The 25,230-nt window shown below is 39.8% G+C and overlaps 1 protein-coding gene and 1 pseudogene across 1 annotated transcript in view; both read right to left on the bottom strand.

Annotated features, from left to right (window-relative positions):
• The window catches only part of LOC139445013 (CXXC-type zinc finger protein 1-like), a 101,457-nt gene extending 96,590 nt beyond the window's left edge, over positions 1–4,867 (bottom strand). The window contains exon 1 of the mRNA XM_071226072.1: positions 4,689–4,867. Coding sequence (XP_071082173.1) covers positions 4,689–4,727 — 39 coding nt within the window. The 5' untranslated portion in view covers positions 4,728–4,867. The remainder of the gene's footprint in view (positions 1–4,688) is intronic.
• A 13,725-nt stretch (positions 4,868–18,592) lies between these two features.
• LOC139446456 (uncharacterized) lies at positions 18,593–20,423 on the bottom strand (annotated as a pseudogene).
• Positions 20,424–25,230: the final 4,807 nt, after the last annotated feature.

The raw sequence follows: 25,230 nt of genomic DNA, 5'->3' as shown, positions 1-25,230 counted from the left end.
TTCTTTGTACAGCAGCAGACTTGTGGGATTTTGCTCCTTTATGTGGATATTCACGGATCCATTCCTCAAACACGGAAGCTGCCTAAAATTATACATATAAATTTGGTAGGTTGTAATTATGATATTTGCATTTTGTTTTCCTTCATTTGCTTCAGATGCATTCTCGTTCCTCTACATCTTGGTTGGGAAGTTCTTCCATGCGCGATAGACTTTGTTTTCACAAACCTTTTCCTTTGCAAGAGTGTATATATTACCGTACATTTGTAAAATACGGTCCTACTAAATAACGCCCGGGGGCTTCCAGACGTACGAAAACATCCGGGAGCGCCCGGGCAATGCCAGGGAGCGTCCGGGAGCATCCGGGCAATGCCATGGAGCATCTGGGAGAATGATACTAAATAATAAAGTGTATTCTATATAATTGTGTTCTTGTATTAATTATACAAAATAACATATAACTTGAAAATAATTACATACACCCCTATTCTTTTTAAATGGTGAATCTGCGAAGCAAATGTGATTTGATTTTATTCGAACTGACGAGGTAGTCGTAACGTAGGCTTTAAAGGCTACAATGTAATTTTGCTTATGGAACAAAAATAATGTACAATTATAGTGTCATATTCTGTATAGTATTTCATAAGTAATACTGAAAGACAGACATTTTCAAAAGTTCACGCGTGGCCCCAGATGGTTCACTGACTGTAAAACGTCCGGTACTACAGCGTCCGGGCAACGTCGGGGAGTGTCTGGTGGGAGTGTCTGGTGGGAGCGTCCGGGAGAATGATACTAAATAATATAAATTGTATTCTATATAAATGTGTTCTTGTATTAATTATAAAAAATAACATATAGCTAGAAAAAAATTACATACACCCCTATTCTTTTTAAATGGTGAATCTGTGAAGCAAATACAATTTTATCTCATGTCTTCTCCACGTTTCTCTAGGAATTGTTGTAATAACATTAAGCGGGTCAATTCTCACATCTCATGTCTTTTCCACGTTTCTCTAGAAATTGTTGTAATAACAACATTAAGAGGGTCGATTCTCACATCTCAACTCTGTGAGAAACACGTACAACATAAATACTTCTATTCTAAACTGACGATGGCATTACAATCTAAAATTGCTATCAGAGAGAGCAATAAATCACAATCATGGAATTTCGTAGAAACCGAAAACCTCGACAATGGGATTGGAAGAGATATCTACCAGGACAATCAGCAACCCTTGCCGGGTGTGCAACCGTGGTTGTCGTAAGGGCGTGTTTTGTGAGCAGCGCAAGGCATGGCATGACACTAAGTGCGAGGGACTCACAGATAAGAAGTTCGAAGAATTGTCTGCCAGCAATGGGGAGTATTGCCGTACATCGTGCAGATTCAAATACAGTGCTGTACTGGACAAACTTGAGGAAGCTACATCCCTCAGTAAGTTAAAACCCTTTGCACTTTTTTGTTGTTGATTTAGATAGTTCGTTTTAATTCTTTGTGCAGAACAATGATAATATATAACACTATGCAAGATCTTCACTCCGATAAACTACTTAGCTATTAATTTAGATGTTAGTTTTGGAATACAGTTTTATATGGAAAGTATTTTATGACATTGTCGGAGAGAATCAAGCAATACGCAATTCATCAAACCACCAATTTGTTATAATAACAATAATTAATGGTGTCGGTTAATCCAATTACTGCCACTACTTAGTATATAGTATGTACTAACCCTTGCGAACACAATCTGCAATCGCCCATACTTGCGTTTTTTGTTATTTTAAAGGTATTGAGAGTCTCATTACGGAAGTCCAAGCCCTGGTTTCCAATTTGCCTGAACTGACTGTAAATAACAAACCGAACACCGAGACCACACGTTCTGTTGATGATATTGCTGCGTCAAGTATTCAACAGTACAGTGGCAACATGCCGGAGACTCCACTGAAGGTGACAGGAAACGGGAACTGTCTGTTCAACGATGTCAGTATTGGTGTCTTTGGGTCAGAAATCAGAGCCACAGAACTTCGAGTGAGGACATGCATTGAAATGACACTGAATGCTCCTTACTACACTGAATTATCAGACAACAGGCGGCTGACTCTTGTCAGTACAGACTACACAAACGCTACCCTGGAATGTGCAAAGGATAAGTCACACTCATCTGCTTGGACTATGCACACTGTGGCTTCTGTTGTTGGAAGAAACATTATCTCGTGTTATCCCCCAATCAATGGCATGATGGATCAGTCTCTTGCTATCCTCATCCGTACATTTGAATCTCGCAGGACAGCTTCCGCCAAGCCCATCAAAATACTTTTGAGCAGTACCACAACACCCCCTGCATCGGAACTTGACAGGTTTCGGTTACCTAACCACTTTGTCCTACTTAGTGAGCAAATTCACCCCCCCATGAAAAAGAGGACATTGGCTACAGTGGGTATCCACATACTACCAAAAGTGTGTCAATTATTTGTATGTGTTATATTTCTTTTTTTAACAAAATTATTTATACATACGTTCTTAGATGCAATAAATGTTGTATAATGTTGGTTATAACAGGTAACAATATAACATTAGCACTTTAGAGCTATTATTCAAACAAGACCAATAAATAAATAGATAATAACAACTAATTAAGAGGCTTGGATAGGATCATCGATCGTAGTCATTTTAAACAACTACAACAGGCGATGAATACTTTACACATTGCCCTTGAAGAGATGACATGTGCATATTTGTAACATTTCAATGAGATCATATTACATGGTATTCTGTAATATTCCTACATCTGTTCCTGATAGTATATTATATTTCACTTATGTTCCAGATCAGCAACTGCCTCTTGGATAAAGGCGACTGTAGTAGTGGTGAAGCAAGACTCGATGTGACAGAGACCAGGGATGCTGTCATCACCATCTCACCTACACTATCAGTGAGGCCTCCTAAGATTGTAAGTGATGATTCTGATGTAAATTTAATCTCTTCTTTGAGATCAGAGGTGAGATATGGTTAGTTATTTTTCAACCAATATATTAAATGGTCATTATCTCTTTGCAGATGAAGCGTGAAGAACATTTCCAAAAGTAGAAGAAGCCTCGTCACGACGACAAGACACAAACCACCTCAACACCTGAGAAAAACGTATGTCACTCATGTACATGTATTAGCTGTATGTCCAGTGAAACCATATATTTATGCTATATACTAATTGCTACATATCGGATATGTCAATATACCAATATACTGCCTGTTAGCAGATGAAACCAGAAACGTCTTCTCCGGTCTTCAGCGAAACCCCGATTGACATGGATATCAGCCAAATAAAGGTACCTTGATCTTACAAATTATTATGTAAAAAATGTTTAAAATGATAAGTACGCCAATTATTGTCTGAATATTGTAAAAGAGTTGTCTTATCGACATGTATAGACAAACCATTGAATGGTAGTACAACCTAAGATTATTCACTTTACAGGAAGTGAACTGTTCCCGTGCTGCTGCTCCTGCAGATGAAACGATGGACCTTGATCTGACGTCACTCGATGTAAGCACCTCTTTCATCTAGTTTCGAGTTTATATAAAAAAGTGACGAGTTCTCTCTCCATACATAGAGAGAGAATTTGTCAATTTTTGCTTTTTCAATACGAGTCTACGATAATGTCTCAGACGAGGTTCATATTTCACGTTCATATCAACACACGTGACGGATTCTATTCATCATATAATTTTTCTTATTTAAATTTAATTTGCACCCATGAAGATCCGGGGTAGACTACGTCTTCAGCAACCCATGCTTGCCCTAAAAGGCGACTATGCTTGTCATAAGATCCGACTAACGGGATTGGGTGGCCAATTTCACTGACTAGGTTGATGCATGTCATCGATCCCAATTGCCATGGATCGATGCTCATGATATTAATCACTGGATTGTCTGGTCATACATACGTGTGGCTTATGTCAGGGATATCTCTCTCATTTATATGATATGATTGTTTCAGGATACAGTCAACCATACATCAGTAGAAATAATAGCACCTCTCGTGTCCACCATGGAGGATTCATCAACAGTTCCCCACCGGCCACACTACAGTTCATCCACAAGTAGCTATTGTCGAATACACTGGCAAGTTTCCCGAGGTAGGCCTATTTCTTGTGTGTAAAGGTTGCAAATCTCTGTAATAATTTTGTCAAGAATGAAATATAAATCTAAATATTCTAAATAGTAGTCTTCCAGTCAAAAACTGCTCAAAGGCGCTTGTTTTCCCCCGATCTAACGATCTGTATGCGTTCATTGTCGTCAGTCATTTTGTTGATCAGTGTGACCATACGCCCTTATAATGCCAATAAAAGTGACAAATGCGCAAGCTTACGAAGCACAGGTCTAGATTTCTGCTATATACTCACGGGGAAAAAACAATAACAAAGGCTTTAGATCAGTGACCCTTGAAGAAAATCCGCACCGATCCATCCTAGATGTGTCACAAAAGTTGAAAAAAGAACAAGAAACATTTTCCGTATAACACTTAACAGGTTCGTAAGTGTGAGCCGTTATGATCCACTATAAGTGATCTATTATATATGATTCATAACTACCGCGATAATATAGCGTACAATCCTACATCTGCATGGTCTTGGCGAGAAAGTCCTCTTGCGATAGAAGATGTCCACAAATAATGAAACAATGAATACTTACAGAGATCGTGCCTGAATCGCTGTCAGTCATTGTCGACATCAAGGTGTACCGTTGCAACTGACTGGTTGAGGAAAGATTCAGAAAAGCCTAATATAACATCACATGGTTGCAGACAATACCAAAGAGCATGCAAGAAACATCGAAATACTGGCACTGAACCAAACACATTTCGTAAACCGCGCTGTTCGTCATCAGATTGTGTGTTGTAGTGCTGTCGTGACAGCTACCTTCAGCACATAGTTAGTGGGGCGTCGTCTAGTGAAATTCGCACGGCAGTTTAATTGGACCTTGGCATTTTCTATAAAAGATAAATAGTTAAAACCTATCCTTAGTTATAGGTCCTCTCCCAACCCAAATCAACCCCTAGGAAAGTGGTTTAAGTGGGCCAAGTTGCTAAAGTTGTGTTTAGAGGGTTGCACGGAAAATAGCAATCGACAAGAACTTATCTCTCGTGTGTGTATTTTGGGGATGTTTTAAACATCAATAAATGAGAAAGAAATTTTAATTTTGTCATTTGTATCATCGCGAACTGTGATTTTCGATCCCCTAAGGAGGATGATTTCTGATTACCTATATTATAAGCGAGAGGTTATCAGGCGCAATCTTGTTCCCGTTACATATTTCCGTCAAGTTAAAAATAGATGCACAACGTTATCTAGTCACATGACATGTACAGACAGGAACAAGCTCCTCACAGCGATAGCGTGGAAAGCTCTACCGTGGAAAGGAGAAGAACTGGAATTTCGAAAAAACCCGTTGGGTGTAGGTCAAAACGGCCTCATGTCAGAACGGCATCAAAAGGTAAAGACAAAACGGCCGCAGAAAAAGGCAAAACGGCCACAACCCATACTCAAAACGGTGACAGCGGCCACAAAAACAAAAAAAGACAAACTCAAGTATTGTGTCACATTAATTGTATTATATACATTGTATAAAAGTTCTTAACACGTACAATGTATCATGTGCACACAGTTCTTACTTCAGCACGAACTCATTACCACACACGTGATTACACAGTTCTATTAGTAGAGCGAGGGGCTTATTGATTAAATATCCAATATTTTCCAATATGGCCACCAAATGAAAGATAGCCGCCAGAATTATCCTTATTTTTGAACATTTGTAAACATTAGGCCTTCGGTTGTTCTTATAGCTTTCTCATATTTGGTATTGTTGTACTTATCTTTCATTTTATCATTTTTAGATAATGGTACTTCTCTCTCATTTGATCCTTTTTAGTACTTGGTAACCATTATGTTTCCAATATATGGCAGCCAAATCCAAGATGGACTTTAAAAATGCCAAATAATCACACTTTTCAGTTGTTTATAAACATCAAACATCTATGGCCAACATGAGTTGAAACATTATAAACATCTCAACAAAATATAGATACACCGCGGTGCAAAAATTGTATTTCATAGATGATATAAATACAACGATAAAACCTTTTCAATATTCATAAGACATCTTTGCCAATGCAGAGTCGGCATTTTAAATAATTGTCCAGATGGATGTATCTACAAAGTTTGAAATGGCCGCCAAATACAGCAATGAGACCTAATTTGGAACACTGCAACTTAATACACAAAATAGGTATAAAAAGAATGTCAGTTGCACAAAGTAACATTATGCAAAGCATTATTCAACACATCTGTCATAATTCACAGTATTTTCATAACGAAGATTTTCCGGTCCTACTAGTTCTACGTGTTATAAGCAGTGCATGGTGGCCGTGTAACACATAAAAGATACAACCACAATGATCAAACATTTCATCCAGAGTTGGACAACCACAATTATCAAACATTTCATCCAGAGTTGGACATTGAAAAGGTATCTTTGTCACCTAAGTTTGGTTGCAAGTTGTTGCCACATGTAAAAAAAAGTGTACACACAAGGCCTGCAACAACACATGTACATCGGGCTATGCATCCTTACTTGCATCCCCACTTCAGTTGCTTTCACATGACTTGGGTGCCTCTTGTAGTTACAGAAGGGTTCATATGAATCAGTTGGAGTTTTAAGCCAACGCCACTGACTTTGACAATGGAGAGGTCCTCATGTATCCAACATGGTAGGCAACTTGCTTGGTGTGTAAATACAGTGCTGAAGCTGTTGATGGAATAGTCTCAGTTGATAGGTGAACAGTTCTTTTCTGGAATCATTGACATTGCTGCTGGTGCTGGTTTTGTCATATAGCAGACACACAAAGCGCTGCACAATGGGAAAGATTGCAAGTGTTTAAAATGCATCAATGACTTCTGTGTCAGCTATTCAAGTGTTCCATACTGTCTGTCTGCCCTTGGTTGCAAAGAAAGACACTTGGTCACAAGAAGCAAATGCATGAAATGCACCAAGAGCTTTGGCTACATCTTCTCCAATTTCTGGAGTAATAGTATGTATCGTCATCTATCTGAAGTATTCCCTGTCCTAATCGCAATCCACAAACGTGACACATCCAGCACATGCAATAATGCAATGGCAAAGGAAACCACATCAATGTGCACAGTTCTAAACAAAAATCGTTTGTGTCCATGGTGCGACGACTATTTGCCTCTTAGTGAGAACAAGGAGAAATAGACTTCAAGGCTTCAGTCACCTTTTTTGTCAGAACCAGATTCCCACTTGAGGCAACGATTTGTTTTTCTGTGACGAGGGATGTTATCAGTTCTTCTGTCACAAAGGGGAATAGTGATGCTGATAAAGGATAGGAAATGGTAGGACAACGGACGAAGAATGTCATCCATGTAAAGCTGATCTGTCAAATCTCCCTTAACGATGTGACCAGAGATGTTCTCTCCTGTGCACAAATTCCTCCCAACACCATAACACCCCTCCACCATACGGCACGACCTAAAAGCAACATGCTGCTGTTTGTTCTCCATTTCAGCGATAAACAAGCCGTCTGCCATCAGCTTGGACAGAATATCAAAAGACAGAACCGGCTTTCATCAGTGAAGACGACTCTCTGCAAGTCACATCGCTGACAACAGCATACAGTCCGGGCCCATCTGAATGTTTGACGACGATATATGCAGTTCCATATCACATAATATAAGATAGCTAGGCAATAAATAGCAAAGAACAATGAACGAATTTAGGTGTGATTTATTCACGATTAAACGTTGTTCTATTTTGACGTCATTTCTGGAGATTCGAATATATGTGCTCCCTACTTTATGACGTCATATACTGGAAGTTGTTATTTTTAATTGGGAAGTATCTAGTAAGTTGTTCTCCATAGATGTAGCTGGGCTATGCAGATAAATGCAGTGGCCAAACGATCGCATCCAAAAGTGGGAGAGATATGGAGAAAAGTATTTGGAGAAAAGGCACAGATGATCAACCTGAGAATTATGAGAACATGCGAGAAATACTAAACTTAACTCACTTGTTCGCAAAATGGACGTGTACCTCATTTCAGAGGTCGAATTCAATTCAGCGAGTCATCATTATTAAAATTTGGTGAATATTTTTAAACTTTGTACATTTCAACATCGATAAAAAAGTCTGTGTATAATGTTGATATCTCATAAAAGAAATTCCTGGTCGGTGTTTATCAATAGGTTCAGATCTGATATGTCTGTCATCATATCGCCACCTGTCAAAGCATGCTGTTATCAGGCACTTCACACATTTCACAGGCATTGTTGCACTGTTGTTACTTTAAGTGTTTAAGTCTCTCCTTGGGGCTCACGTGTGTAGGGTACACATATCTAATGTGAGTTTAAGTATTCTGTGTTTGTATTGATGAAATGTCTATTTTCATATATTGATATGATTTCATTTTATATCTTTGGCTGCGCTCTTCATATATGTTCGAGTATCAGTCCATCTCTCAGAAATAGAGTTGTTTGGCCTTCGCTATTGCATCTCTTGGCTTTAGGAGATCTACAATTGCAATTCTTGTTTTAACAGAGCCCAGGCTGGGGCATGGTCTTGACATTCCAGTCACATGTGATACCTTTTCATCGTGTTTTTTGCTTTTTATCTATTTTATACTGAAGGGAATAGGCTGTATCTCCGTTTTGTCTACAGCTAGCCTTGCCAGTGTGTCTGCTTCATCATTTCCATGAATACCCATGGAGACGGAATCAAACACAGTTCTACCTGTAGCCCTTGGTCCGATAGTTTTGTATATATTTGTATAAAATATTATTGACTGTGTTTGGTCTCGAGTTTGAGTTTCTGCTTCTGATGGCTTGATGTGCACTTAGCAAGTCTGATAGGATGACTGCCTTTGCTTCCGATAGTTCTGGTATGAGTTTGAGTGCATGATGAAATGCCTCCAATTCAGCGGTGAATACTGACTGACCATCAGGCAGGCGAAACAAATGTGCTTGGGATTTGAAGCTGTGGATATGGATCCGTTATCAGCACCGTTGTTGATAGGATTCTAAGATCCATCAGTGTATATATTGGCCCAGCTACCCCAGGTAGTTTGAACTTTTGTGATAGCTCCTGATCATAGTGGGGTTGGGTTTTCTTTTTCAGTGACTTATGGTGTTACAGCAGTGTCAACTTTGGGCATTTTTAAGTCCATGAAAGGTGTAATCCTTTGTAGTTATGTACTTTCTGGTGGCTGAATGTCATCACAATTGTGACTTAGGATGAGTTCATGTACTAATATGGCTTTAGATGGTTTTAGTTAGAATTAGGGCTTCATACTGTATTCTGTCAAAGGTGGTTGAAGACAATATTTGATGCTGAGCGAAATGCCTCACAGCCATAGTCTAATTGTGATCTGTGTTTTGTTGAGGTCCAGCTGAGTGTACCTCGATGTGCCCCAAGATGTGTCTGAAATTTCCTGCAATACGTTCAGGTCTTTATGTCATCTATTTTCCACATATTCTATATGTTTTCTCCAAGTGAGGTCTTGATCTAGGATCTATTTCGAATTTGATTGGTTTGCCTTTCATGGAGACACAGAGTTTTCATAGCATCTTTCCCCCTGCGCTTGAATAGAACTCCAACCGTGTTTTTTCACTTGAAAGGGTAAACCCCCAATTATTGCATCATTGATCTACTCCGTCCAGGGCTGACTGGAGTTTTTTTTTGATTTGTGAAGTATCTCTGTGCTTTACCCAGGAAAGTTGACATGATCAAAAGGATCATTAATCATGATGTTAAACAGGGTTGGGCTTATAATGCTGCCTTGTGGCGTGCCAGTGTCCAGTGACAATGGATCAGATTGACTGTTCCCTATTTTGTCTGATATCGACCTGTCTGACAGGAAGCTGTCTATGAAGTTTGCCATGTCAAAGGCTTTGCTTAAGTCCAGAAATACTGCGGCTAGATATTGTCTGTTTAATTTAGCTTTTTTTATTTCATTTTCCAGTCTTAGAATATGATCTAGACATGAGTGTCCCTTCCTAAAGCCACTTTTATCAAGTTTGATGCGGTAGCCAGTTTCAAGGTGATGCAGAGCCTTTTTTTTGTAAACATGGCTTCCATAGCTTTGCACATGTTTCAAGTGAGTGAGATTGGTCGATAAGAGTTTGATGGGGCTTCATCTTTCCCTTGCTTTAGAAGCAGGATAACTGCAGCATGTGTCCATGCTTTAGGGACTTCTCCTTTGGACCATATCGTGTTATACAACTCAGTGAGTAAGCTCTTTGTTTGATCAGGAAGGTTTTTTAATATCTTGTAACTGGTGGTGTCAAGACCAGTTACAGTGCCATTACTATGTTGTATTGCACCATCAAAACTTTCACAGTAAATGGTATATTAAATACCACATGCTTGCTTTGCGGCTGTTTTGATATATTAGGCATAATTCTTTGCTGCATTTCTTGTTGCTGCTGACAGATGAGAAGTGCTCAACTAGAATGTTTTCCTTTTCTTTGACAGTATAGGCTAACTTGGGATTTTTTGTAGGTTTACGCTTACCCTTGATTGCATGTATTTTTCTCCAGACTGTTTTAGTATTATTTATTTTCATTTAGAGATTTACAGTTGGTCTGTCATGATTCTTATTTAAAATCGTCTGTGAGGTGCCTTACTTTTATCCTGGCTGCTCGGAATTGGGTGAATTGGGCAGATTTATCCCTTTTTGACCTGTTAAGGGCTTTGTTTTTCACTCTCCTAGCTTTTACTATTTCCCTGTTCCACCTTGGTACAGGAGTTTTGCCAGTTTTGTAGGCCTTTTTGGAATGGATTTTTCAACTGAGGCAATAATTGCTGAGGGAGATTTGGGGAAAAAATATGAGCATTATCAGAGGCAATTTCTGAGGATTTGAATGATGTACATTCCTTTCAGAATTTTGGCCAGTCAGCCTTTACATAGTCAAATGTTGGCTGAGGATTGGGCTGTAATTGTGGTGGGCTACCTATGTAGGTGAGTATAAGTGTCCCTAAGTGTCATCATGGACTTGCCATTGGCATTTTGAGGCGAAGTTGTTAGTGGCAATTGTGAGGTCAATTAAACTCCATGTGTTGTGGACATTGTCATAAAGTGTGGGACTGCCGTTGTTTAGAGTTATGAGATTGTCATCTTCAACCCATTTGTCTACGATTTTGTTGTATTTGCACGAATCGTTTATCTCTTACCATACAAGACTGTGGGCATTAACGCCACCAAGGATTATCCCAAGTTTGCTTCCTATATGAGCTAGTCTCATCAGCTCCTCCGTGTTTGTTTCATGGGCAATCCCGTGGTATACTTTAGCAAAGCGTAATTCATTGTCATTTGCCAGTTTTAAGGAGATTTCTTGGGTTTCAGGGTTTCCTTCATTTGTTTCAATATTTTCTTTAGGTACAGCTGTCATGGACAGAGGTAATAAGGTCTCCTCCTTTGTTTTCTTTCTTTGTCCTTAACACATAGATTGAGATGGTCGGGACCGACTGGCCTAGTAATGTCAGTATTACTACTCGTGTGTTGGTTGTGCCCATTGATTTGATCCTAAACGCCATATGATTGTTGGTTGAGTGACTTTCTTTCGGGTTGACAGACCACTTCGTAAACCTGGACGTCATGTTTTTTTGTCCAAGTGTACAGTACACGTGACGTTACTAAGCCACTGTGGGGTTTCCCATTTTAGTTTGATTTCGTTAATGCTTTTGGGAATTAAGTTGATTCAGTAAGGTAGTCCCCTACAACACCGTAGCCTCTTCCACACTTATTTAATCTTAAGATCTTGGGAGAAGTCTGCGCTTAAGATTACTTATTCCAATTTGTTTTGTGATCTTATCTTCTGTTGTGTCTTTGAATCTGATGAGACCATTTTTGATGAGATTGGTTAAAACAACATTTGAACTCAACTGGAAGATATTCCATTGTAACATTTTACATATATAGTCTGTACACATCCTGCTCACATTGGACATTAATTTCTTTTATTAATAATAACACCTCACATGTATACTCTGTACACATCCTGCTCACATTGGACATTCATTTTTTATCATCATTGACATTTTGACTTTTTACCTGTTGCGTTATGAACTTTTGTTGTTGTTGTGGCCGTTATAACTTTTTGGTGATCGTCTTGACTATGTGTTTGTGTCCATAGCGTAGCTGTCTTTGCGACTGGGTTCCGAATTGTCAACTCGTTGAATAATGATTCCTGTACATTTACTCCATATATGATATATATTCCAGATGCTATTGAAAACACATCGAGACTTACATTACTACACAGTATGGTTGAACACATTTAAATGTATCTTGGGTGTATTTTTAAATGCAAGACATATGTAAAATCAAACATTATTCCTGAAGGATTCTTTGACAAAGAACTTGAAATCCTACGCGCATTCTGATTGGTTTGTCGTATTTTCGCACATAACATTCATCGATAGTGGGGACAAGTCTTCTTGCAGGTTACGGAAAGGGGCGAGTGGTGACAAATGATGAGGCCGTTTCATTCGTCACCACTCTGAAATATATATAATATATGGGGAAACGCAACAAGTTAGGAGAAGTCCCAAAAGCATGGAAACATGCTGCAGTTATCCCGCTGCTAAAGCAAGGGAAAGACGAAGCCCTACCAAACTCTTATCGACCGATCTCACTCACCTCAAACATGTACAAAGCCATGGAAGCCATGGTTACAAAAAGGCTCATGCAACACCTTGAAACTGGCAACCACATAAAACCTGACCAAAGTGGCTTCAGGAAGGGACACTCGTGTCTAGATCATATTCTAAGACTGGAAAATGAAATTAAAAAAGCCCAATTAAACAGACAATACCTAGCCACAGTATTTCTGGACTTCAGCAAAGCCTTTGACATGGTATGGCATGACGGACTCCTCTCAAAACTAGCACAAAATGGAGTAGAAGGGAACATGGCAAACTTCATAGACAGCTTCCTGCAAGACAGGTCACTATCAGTTAAAATAGGGAACTATCGATCGGATCCTATGGCACTGGACAATGGCACGCCACAAGGCAGCATTATAAGCCCAACCCTGTTCAATATCATGATCAATGATCTTTTTGACCATGTCAACTCTCCTACCCAAACTTCTAAATTCGCTGATGATGGAGCAGTATGGGTAAAGCACAGAGATATTTCACAAATCAGAAAAAAACTCCAGTCAGCCCTGGACGGAGTACATCAATGGTGCAATAAATGGGGATTCACCCTTTCAAGTGAAAAAACTGTTGGAGTTCTATTCAAACGCCGGGGGAAAGATGCTATGATACCCCGTGTCTCCATAAAAGGCAAACCTATCAAATTCGAAAAATCTGCAATATTTCTTGGGGTGATCCTTGATCAACACCTCACTTGGCGCAAGCATATAGAATATGTGGAAAACAGATGTCAAAAAGACCTGAACGTATTACGGGCAATTTCAGTCTCATCTTGGGGCACATCGAGGGACACTCAGCTGGACCTCTACAAATCTCTTATCAGATCAAAAATTGACTATGGTTGTGAGGCTTTTCATTCAGCATCAAATACTGTCTTGAGGCGCCTAGACAGAAAAATACAAAGCCCTAATGCTGGCCACAGGCGCAGCAACAGGCACCTCACTAGAAGCACTACAAGTAGAAACGGGAGAACTCCCATTGAAACTAAGAAGAACTAAGAACATCAGAAGTCACTAAAAGAGAAAACCCAACCCTACTACGATCAGTAGCTATCACTAAAATTCAAACTACCTGGGACAGCTGGGCCCATATATACACTGATGGATCGAAGAATCCTATCAACAACAGTGCTGGTTACGGGATCCATATCCACAGCTCCTAACCCCAAGCAAATTCAGTTTGCTTGCCTGATGGTCAGTCAGTATTCACTGCCGAATTGGAGGCAATTCATCATGTACTCAAACTCATACCGGAACTCCCGGAAGCAAAGGCAGTCGTCATATCAGACTCGCTAAGTGCACTTCCGGCCATCAGTCTCAGAAACTCGAACTCCAGGCCAAACACAGTCAACAATATTCTTTACGAATATACAAAACTATCGGACCAAGGGCAACAGGTGGAGCTGTGTTGGATCCCCTCTCACATAGATATTCATGGAAATGAAAAAGCACTCACTGGCAAAGCTAGCTCTAGACAAAGCGGATATACAGCCTATTCCCTTTAGTAAACTAGAGATAAAAAGCAAAATCAAAGCCTCCATAGCAGAAAGATGGCAAGCCCAATGGGACGCAAGTTAGATCGGCAGATGGCTATACAAAATTCAACCCAAGGTCCAACAAAAGCCAAACTCATACTCAAATGAAAGGAAAATTGAAATTGCTATCTAACGCCTCAGACTTGGTCACAAAAAGCACTATGCCAAGGTTTGTTCATCTTGCAATCAGGCTGAAACCATTGACCACGTGTTACTAGAATGTCAAGACCATGCCCCAGCCCTGGCTAGGTTAAAACAAGAATTGCAGTTAGATCCGCTATCTGTCATAGATCTCCTAAAGCCAAGAGATGCAATAGCGAAGGCCAAACTAACTCTATTTCTGAGAGATGGACAGCTGCTCGAACGTATATAAACAGAGCAGCCAAGGATAAAAATGAAATCATATCAATATAAGAAAATAGATATCATATCAATGCAAAAACAGAAATTATGTGAACACCGAGCTCACAATAGATATGTGTACCCTTCTCACACACAGGAGTCCCAAAGAGGGACAGGTCAGCCGAAATTGCCTAGGCAGAAGGTGACCTCTTAAACACTTAATGCAACAACAACAACGCAAGGAGTTGACAATTTTTTTTAGGTATGCCCGTTTGCGCTATTACGGAACCCGGTCGCAAAAATGGCCATGAGAGGGGCACGAGTCGCTCTTCGGCTTGTCCCGGAATTACACGAGTTGGTCACGAATGGAGGCCGTTTCACCCACCCCATTTACATGCGTTCGGTTAACTCTACATCGTACGGCGCTATATATGCAGAATATGATTTAGTTAATAATTGTAACAGGATATTGTATATATAGTTTTAAGGAATTTAGTTTTAGCTTTTTTCATTTCAAGTAGTTGTGTGGGGGGTTAAAGAGGACCAAGCAAAATATCTCTCTTCAATCTCGTTTATTCGCTGTAGTAGCTAGAATCGTAGCCACCCATGGCGTAACCCCCAAGGAGTCTACAAACAGCTGAGACACTTCAGATGGAGCAACACATCTCCATGGTGACTCTCGTTATTTTCTGGGAAATGAAGTATAAACGTTGAAAATGGCTTGCTGGGAAAAGACACTACATCAGCATGAGCTTGGCGCGAGATGAGATGATAACAAAAATGCACCATGGGAAAATGTGGAACATTTTCGTTACGAGATATAGAAAGTGAAAATACTACTAATTAATAAACTGAATATGGAAATCAATTAGTTCTGCCAATCTTATAAATTGCAGAGAAAGGCTTTATTTCAAATAGGAAAAAATTGACATTTACGATTACTTCCGGAAATTGCCGACGAGCCAAAGACTAGAGGTATAATAATTGTGTACTAAAACTCTTTTACACTCCCCTGCTACAAAGTTGGCCCCTGACAACTAACTATACTGTTCATTACATCATGAACATGAAAGACTAACAATGCATGTGATGCACAATCTTCGTGAAGTACAACTTCTATAGAATTAGCAAGTTGCAAGAAAATGTATTTCGTATGCATCCTGAGATTTCTTTTTGTTTTTCAGCACCAGCATAAATGTCAATAATAAAACATAACCAAGAAAGACATTCCAACTTTAACAGGACTAGGATATGACTAGAATGCAAATATACGGGTACCCATATTATACATGTATAATCAACGGATGCTGGAATTTGATGGCATCTCCATCAGCAATAAATGAGCTTTGCTCATTTCCGAAAGCAACTTTAAATCAACAGTCTCTTTCGGATTTTCAACTGATGTCATGACAATCTCTTCTTGCACTGCTGACTTCGGCAAAGCATACGGGTTTGAATGCTTTCCTGCAGTCGAACGTGTTGACTTGCGAGGGAGGCTAGCCTCATGAACTACACTTGTACAGTCACAGTCAACAATATTATGGTTCACTATGACACTGTCATGATCACAATCTGTAATCACAGTTTTGATTACAGGTTTGGTGTCCTCTACCTGCTGAACGTTAGGCACCTGTTCAGTGGAGTCGACACTTTCAGGTTGAACATTCACCTGATCATGAACACTGGTATTGATCTGTTCCTCCCCTGCTGTAGGAGAAGCACTTATTTTCGCAGGAACATTTTCCGGTTCAGGTTCACAAGGACGCAATATTCTGAATAGAGTAGATTCTGGCAAGACCTAGTCGACCTGTTCACTTAACCCATTCAAGCAGCAGCCCAGATTGCATTTTCAAATTTTGACTGAATTTTACAGATTTTTTCACAGTACTGAAATTGGACCAAATTGGCTAAAGTCCCATAAACTGATGATTTCAATGGATATTATTTTTTCTTCTTTTATATGTATTCCTTGCCTAAATAAACATCACCAGGCTAAACGACAACATCCCAGAATGAATTTTCTGCATTACTGTGGGGAAACTTCTGAATGCAGACGAATCTGTTCTATTCACATGAAGAAACCTGTAATGAAAAAAATAAAGTATGTGATGCAGGGCCAAATTAGCTAAAATCCCATACGTAGCTGAGGAAAATGACAATAGGACATTTCTAGGAAAATCTCTGATGTTTAGAATTTTCAATAGGACATTCCCATAGACTGCTGTATAATTTCTACAAAATCAATGGGACATTTGAGACAATGGGTAGGCAAATATCCTAAATATTGGACGATCTTTATCACTGGTAACGTTACTTGAAGGCTTTTTGCAAGCGAGATTTCGTACAGTTCAAACATCGTGACACTGAAAGGGCCTTGATCTAATCAGTGTGTGAGGACGCCTGGCGTGCTAAATAAGAAACAGACCTTTACTATCTGGCCATAAGTTTACAACATTCACAGGCTTCGTAGGACAGGTTAAAATCAAACAATGCGCTGTTGAAAAAGCATAAAAAAATATAGATCTACCTTATGCCAGACGGCTCCTTCGCATTATCAAGGGAGGCAACTCTTAATACGTTTTGCTGCCCACTATCAATGATCTCTTTACGACACATGAATGGCTTCATAGCTGGGTAATACTTTAGAATGTTGGAACAACATTGGCCCAACATTGTTGTATGTTTGTAAGAGTCTGATATCGCAAATAAAATTTATTCTACAATATTAACACGTAATTTCCATTTTTTTTCTTTGTTCGTCGAAAAACTTCTCACAGTTTTGTATCAACTGGTAAAGTGGCCAGCAGAAAGTGGGTTGAAATAAAATTGTGGATCGTTTAGTCAAAATGGGCCTAGTCAAAACGGGCCGTTACAGACGTCGCGGTGACAAAAAACGTATACATTGTATAAAAAGTGTCACGTTCTTATTTCTTCACACAACGTTACAAAATTGTACGAAATAGTGTATCTTTATGATGTCTTTCGGAAAGTCTAAATGTTGTTGCAAAATGAATTTGTTTTTATGCTCATGCCATCGTTGAAAGTGTGAGTAGTCATATGTTTCGTGTTTTTCTTACCTGTATACATTTGTGAACAAAGTTAAATTGTTTGATAGGCATTACTTAGAAGTTGACGGATGACAAGATAGACACAATTTTTTATGGATAACAACTTCTTTAATACTGTAAAAGGCGACGTTTCGGTATAGATCCTTATACCGTTGTCAAGCAAGACCGTTGTCAGTCTTGCTTGACAACGGTATAAGGATCTATACCGAAACGTCGCCTTTTACAGTATTAAAGAAGTTGTTATCCATAAAAAATTGTGTCTATCGTGAACAAAGTTCATGTCAACTTGTCAAGTTTAGTCTTTTTCATTGTGTTTTCATTTTCATTGGCAGTTATCGATGTCATCATCGTTCACAAAGGCAAACCTGTCTATACAAAGTCCGGTTTTTGGATTCGGGTGTTCGAAAAATTCATCAAACAGCAAGCCCTCTAGGCCTAACACAGACGCAAACCAGGACTTGGTGGTGATGATCTTGGCGCCCTAGAAACAGTTTCTGGCAACATCACAATCTGAATCTTGGAACTTCAATCTGGCCATATGCAGTTTTGACAACAAAGACATTAAATGTGTTCAGAGGTTGAATTATACGAATAACTTTTCATGTCAGTCAGATCTCCGTCCGCTTAACGAGGTCATTTACTTTGACAGGTCTCAAATGGCCAGCCATGTTTGTTTACAAACGGGGACGTAGGTTTGGTTTTTACTGTAAAATGAAAATCATGTGAAATAAATGAAAAAAATGATAATGTGAAATCATGTTGTTAATATGAAACTATGTGTCTTGTCTTAAAAATCTCGAGTCAGTGAGATTGTAGCACGTTAAACATCTGAAGGGAAAGGCGTGGATTTGTGAATGAATGGGATGAGAAAAAAATAGTTCCGTTATCCAATGAAAATTGATCTTTGTTTTACTGACCAATCAGCTTCGAGAATCACTAATTGCACACTGTGCAAATATCAAAAAGTTATTCCACTGAATATTTGAGCCCATATGGGTAATAACTGTGATGAAGTCCGTGGGTGGAGTACTAGCAGTAGCATGATCATTATAATTAAGAGCTGGTGGTTGCACTGCTTTAGTGGGGACAACGCGAGTGACTAACATGAGTGCTGCAGATAGAGTTCGAATTTTGAAAAACATCCAAACAACCAAAATTATAGACACAGCTGATGCAATTGAGGCGCTTAAGGCTAGAATAGCATTCGTATCAAGCCAGGAACTTGGGGGAAGACTGATTTGACCATCAAGCAGTGGCTCAGCAATTGTTTGAAAGATTGTTTGATCCTTTTTAGCACTCTCTGCAACACGTTTTAAACTGAGGTGGGCTTGATTGTCATTAGCCAAAACATTGGAAATGGCATGGGAAAATATATTAAATTTTGGAATTGTGAAATTAATTGATTTCCTAAAATTAGTATCCCCAGCTATACTGGAGAGGGCAGAGTCATCAAAGAAATGTTGTAGTAAGGCTAGATTGACAGGAGGGAGATGGGTGATGTGAGAGGTGGAATTTCAACAAGAACTGAAGGAGGCTGGGTAAAATATATCTTCAGTTGAGAGAGAGCAATAGCAGGGAGTTGCAATAAGACAAAATTGACAACCAGGATTCATACGGTGAGTGCCAGGACAAGTAAGGGTCAGGAATGGAACTCTGTAGACAAGAACATTTGAAGAACCAACAGAGATGAGAGTAGGCGGTTGAGGTCTGGTTACATAGCGGAAGTTACAAAGTGCCTTAACTTGCTGTTTATTGTTTTGAAAGAGTGCCAAAAGACAAGAAGATTTAGTAATTGAATTAAGAGAAAGCCTAACTGGACATAGCAAATGAAATTCATCACCTGTACATGGAGTAAGCATTGAGCTATCAATATTGATATGATGCTGGGAATCAGCAGACAATGCAAAATAAGTGGGAGTGTCTAACAATTGGGTAGAATGTGGGGAGGTGCTATTGATTGGCAAAGGTAAAGAGATAACTTTATACATTTGAAGGGGTTTAGCCAATGAAGAGAGTGGAAATTTAACTGAGATATAGATATGGGACTTAGTACGGGCAAAGATAAATTTAGCATGGGAATAATAAAATGTAGGGGTAGTGTGCAATAGTTGAAAATTTGGATATTTATCAGATAAAACTGCGGACAGGTGATGAATTGTTTGTTCTAAAATTTCAGGTGCTACCAGCAATGGTGATAACTTATTTTGGGCTAAGTCTAAGATTCCTAACTTTAGTTCTTCCAACTGGTGTTCTATAATGGAAGTGTGTTGGATTTGATCAGTCAAAAGGCCTGTAAGAGCAGTAAATGTAGACTGGATTGTTTTGACATTGTTTTCCATAGCAATAGCTGTAAATGTAATTGCATCATGATTAGCTTTGACACCTTTAAGTGCATTCTTAAAAACTAGAGTCGACAAGCTTCATAAACAAGGAGAGATGGGCAGAGTGTTGTATGATGGTGTTTGCAAGGTTTATATCATGTCTTGTGAGAGCATTAATATGTTTGGCGAGAAGGTTTACATCACTGGTAGTAGCAGTACCAAACAATGTTTTAGAGAGAGACCCGACAAAACTAAGAATAGCGCGTTTTGATCAAGATGATGAAGGTATTTTTGATGCTGTAATTAGCTTAATAATTTGTTGTCTAGTTTCATTTAGCTTGGCAACGCATCTAGTTTTAATTACATTTAGATGCATTTGAATTTGGTGAAGTAGGACACAGGTTCTGTTACTGTGAAGGCATCCACTCATGGTTGGGATGCCTGGTACATTAGGAAGCTTCACCTCGTATGTGTGAATCCAGTAATCTGTGGCAAAATTGATTTGAGATGACGGTTGAAACAAAACCCCATAGTTAAGACATTGAACTGGACCGGAAGCGAGGACAGAAGGGGCGCTAAACGAGAGTAGACACAGGATAATCAGACTCCATGATGAACCTTAGAGAAACGAAAGAGAACATGGGACCATTAGATGAGATGACCTGGTTGAGCATGATGTTCTGGCCAGCAACATCTGAACAACCTAGCACTATGAGACACAGAAACGACGTAACTGTAAGAAGGGGTGGTCATTCAACATCTAAGGCAACAGTTAAAAACTTCTCAAAGATAGGTGGGAGCTGATGAAACCTTGGTGTATTATTTAAAGTATTTTCGCCCATTTTTGCGCCTTTTACCGGACATGGATCTAGATCTATGGAAGTGTTGGATTAGGTCCTGACTGAGATTGCGGGATGGTTCCCAAGTGGTTTTGGAGTAACCTAACCATTTGATGTGATAGTGTTTGGTGCCGTTGACAACTTTGCATTCGAGAATCTTGTCAATAGTATATGTTTGGTCATCTTGAGATGTGGTGTCTGGCTGCTGTGAGAAGCCAGTATCTGACTGAGATGTAGATGGTGTACTGCCTTGATCAGAGATATATGGCTGTGACTGGACCATCTGTGTGTCAGGATGTGTGTCAACATCATTGCTTGGAACTGGAGTTTGACATCTCGGGTTTGGGACATGATCTGGGAGTCTATTGTTGGGATGTGTGCGGGCAATGTGAGGTTTCAATCTGTTTGCATGGATGAAGGCTTTGTGTGGTTTGTTATTTTCTGTGTTTTGAATTTTGTATGTGTGATTTGGACCTAATTCTAGGATAGTGTAGGGACCTAACCATTTCACTGCAAGTTTTGGGGACTGGCCTGGGAGAACATGTGAATTCTGCAATAATACAAGATCACCTACAGCATATGATGGTTCTTTTGCTTTGAGGTCCATGCGTTCTTTGTTGACATCCTGAGAAATTTCCATGTTATCTTTGGCAATTGCTTTTGCTATCTTTAGATTCTCAAGAAGAGATATAAGATGACTTTCTGCAGTTTTGCCCAGAGTTGGTTTGGGAAGAAGGGCAGTGTCAATGGGGAGATGCATCTCTCTGCCAAAGATGAGGTAAAATGGTGTTTACCCTGTGGAGGCACATGGTGTGCTTCGCATTGCCATCATTACACATGGAATGAGGTCTGCCCAGTTGGACTGATCTTGAGGACAATATGCTCTAAGGGCTTGTTCAATAGTCCTGTTGCATCTCTCACACGTGCCATTTGTCTCAGGGTGATAGGAGGAGGTCAGATGATGCTTATTTCAAGTAGTTCACAAAGAGCATTGACAAGCTTTGAAGTGAACTGACGACCTCTGTCGGAAAGAAGGGTTTTTGGAGCACCAAAGCGCGTAATGACCTGATTAAAGAGAACATTAGCGACCTCAGTGGCATCCTGAGTTTTTATTGCAAAGCCTTCAGTCCACCGAGTAAAGGAATCAACTACAAGTAGAACATATTTGAAACCATCTTTATCTTCAGGCAGGGGACCTAAGATGTCTATGTAGAGACGAGAGAATGTATCTCCAATTGGCATGGGAACCATAGGAGCATGTCTACCATGGGACTGGGACTTAATCTTCTGACACACTTCACAGGACTTAATGTAGTTTTCAATGTCTTGGTACAAAATGAGAGCCTGAAAAGTGGAATCTCTTCCAAGATGACAGCCACCTACTTTGGAATCATGATAAGCATAAAGCAGGTCCTTACGTTTGCTAAGGGGGACAACAACTTGAGTGATTTGTGGAGGTCTGTCGGTCTTGGAGTCCCTAAATTTGGGCTGATACAAATGATAGATGATGTTGTCTTTAATGACAAATTCCTGTGAACGACCAACAAGACCTTTGACTTGGGCATCAGTGTAACTGGGAGGGATTTCACCATTTGAAAGGTAATCAATGATTGGTTGTAGGTCCGGAGAATTGTATTGCTGTACATCAAAGTGCTCATCATCAATGTCATAGCCTGCAAACATTACAGTGGGACCAGATGCCACAGTTTCGTTAGCATAGTAGAAATCAACAGCTAATGGAACTGGAGGGTCTGAGGACAGGTCTGAATCAGATGAGGGGTCAGATGGTAGAGGGGATAATGTGGATGTGACTTGGGAGGTCAGAGGCCTTTTGCTATACACATCCTGATAAGTCTCTCTGGGGGGTGGCCTGGAGGAGAAGTTTGGGGTGGGTATAGCTTTGTTTATAGGAGGGGCAGGACATGCAACTACTTGTGCATATGTTTGTCGGGATGGTAAGGGTGGTGAAGGTATGTCATCTGTAACTGGTGCAGTTTTGGGTTCAGGGTATTTAGTTCGAGATAAGGCATCTGCATTTGTGTTGGCTTTCCCAGGTTTGTGCACAATTTCGAAATCATAATCTTGGAGCATAATAGACCATCGTCCAAGACAACCAGTTTCATGTTTAACACTTTTTAGCCATGTCAGAGCTTTGTGATCTGTGTAAACTTGGAATTTGTTCCCAGCCAGATACACTCTAAATACCTTGATCCCTTCTACAACTGCCAAACATTCTATTTGTGTAACACCCCAATTTCTTTCTGTGGAATGAAGTGACCTGCCGCCATAACAGATGACATGCTCTTTACCATCTGAGCCTTTCTGACCTAGAATATAGCCTAGTGATGTTTGCGAAGCATCTGTTGTGAGAATAAAAGATTTGTAGGGTCTGGATATGCAAGGACTGGTGCAGATAATAAAGCTTGTTTTAGTGTAGTAAAGGCTTTTTGACAATTGTCAGTCCAAGAAAATTTTACATCTTTCTTTAGAGTTTCATAGAGAGGTGATGCTATGCCTGAGAAATTTGGAACAAATTTCCTGTAATAGCTGCAAAGACCGAGAAAGTGGCGAACATCATGGACATTCTTTGGTTGGGGAATTTACATGACTGCTTCTATTTTAGATTTGTCCACTTCAATGCCATTTTTGTTGAAGATGTGCCCTAGATACTGAACTTGTTTTGCTGCAAACTTGCATTTGCTGGGTTTGAGGGTCAAGCCTGCTTGTTTGATCTCGAAACGCATAAGGAAATGATTCCATTCAAAAACACCATCGGGCGTAATGAACGCTGATTTATGTTTTGTAGCTGCATGCAGTGGGATCTGCCAAAACCCACTAGCACAATCAAGTACACTAAAGACTTTAGCATGACTTTCACCAACTGCATCAATAACATCTTCAAACCGAATTAGGGGAAAAAATATAGGTTTTGTGACAGCATTAAGACGCCTGTAATCTACAGCAAAGCGATAGGTGCTGTCTTTCTTTTTTATCATTACTACTGGAGAGTGCCATTCAGAAGAACTGGGTTGAATGATTTTGGCATCTAGCATTTCTTGAATTTGGCGTGAACATTCTTTCCTAACCTCAGCACTTTGTCTGTAAAAGGGAAGCCTAACTGGTCTAGCATCACCCGTCTCTATTTTATGTTTATGTAAATGTGTCTTACCTAACTCAGACCAGTTTTGAGCAAAGGCAGAATGTTGTGATTTGAGAAAGGTAAGGAGTTGGTTTTTTTTGGTCAAATGTGAGGTCTGATTCTGAAAGATCAAATTTAAGGTCATGAGGCGGTGTTTGTGTGCTGGGAGGGGATTGAAACTTGTCTTCATGTGACCTGGAAGCATGCGTGGATGACCTAAATTGTTCCTGAGATGACCTATCATTTGAGTTGGATGCCCTGTTTCTGCCCTGAGAGACTGTAGACACATTGACCTTGGGTGACCTAAAGCTGCCCTGACGTGACCTTGTGTCAGAGTCGGGTTTATCCGGGAGAATAGAGACACTTAAAGGATCAACTTCTGATGCAATGGCAAGTACACGTTGTGTATTCAAATGAATTTTTGAGTCGCTAGGATTTAGCAACCGCATATAAACTGCCTTTTTGGAATTGGTGACCAGACATCTACCACCTTGAATGTTAGTTCTAGAGAGTTCAGGAACTGGTTCTAAAAGGAGAACTGTGCCTGGCCTACAGCGGGAAATATGGACAGGAATATCAACTTGACAATGTGGTGGAATGACAACTGGCTTCTTACATCTAGCATAGCCAGCAATAGTTTCTATCAATGGTACTGAGACAAGACCTTCTTGAATGATAAGACTTTTGTCTGCTAAGGAAACAAGGGCTTTGTTTGGTTCAAGAAAGTCCATGCCTAAGATAAGGGAATGATGAAGTTTTTCAAAAAAGTAGCAGGGTTGAGAAAAAGTGAGATGACCTATTGTGATTTCTAAGGTAATGGAACCTAGCACTTTGTGTGTTTCACCGCCTACGCCAACTATTTCGGACAAATCTGACAAGTGCAGATTTTGATTGGGATAACCTACCCTCTTAAGGAAGCTCATGTTCACACAGGACACACTAGCTCCTGTGTCAACAAGTGCTGTTATCTTCGCTTGCTTCACCCTGACCAGAACAGTGTTCTTTAGCAAGGGAGCCACAAGTGAGACCAATGGTTTCTTGTGCCTGACCTCAGAGGTCTGAGAATCAGGCGCAAGTCCTCATTGTCTAGGACCTCCATTCTGAGAATGATGTGCCCTCATGCAAACTTTGGAGTGGTGTCCTACTATGTTGCAGTATGTACATATAGTATTAAAGTGTGGGCAAGAAAATCGATCTGAACAGTACATACCACATACCCGGCACCTCTGCTGCGGACTCTGGTAATAATTGTTCTGTGG

The sequence above is a fragment of the Haliotis cracherodii genome, unplaced genomic scaffold (assembly GCF_022045235.1).
Source record: "Haliotis cracherodii isolate W230 unplaced genomic scaffold, xgHalCrac1.p SCAF_6, whole genome shotgun sequence".
Classification (NCBI taxonomy): Eukaryota; Metazoa; Mollusca; class Gastropoda; order Lepetellida; family Haliotidae; genus Haliotis; species Haliotis cracherodii.
Note: the sequence above shows the minus strand (reverse complement) of the source record. Positions and strands in the feature narration are given on the sequence as shown.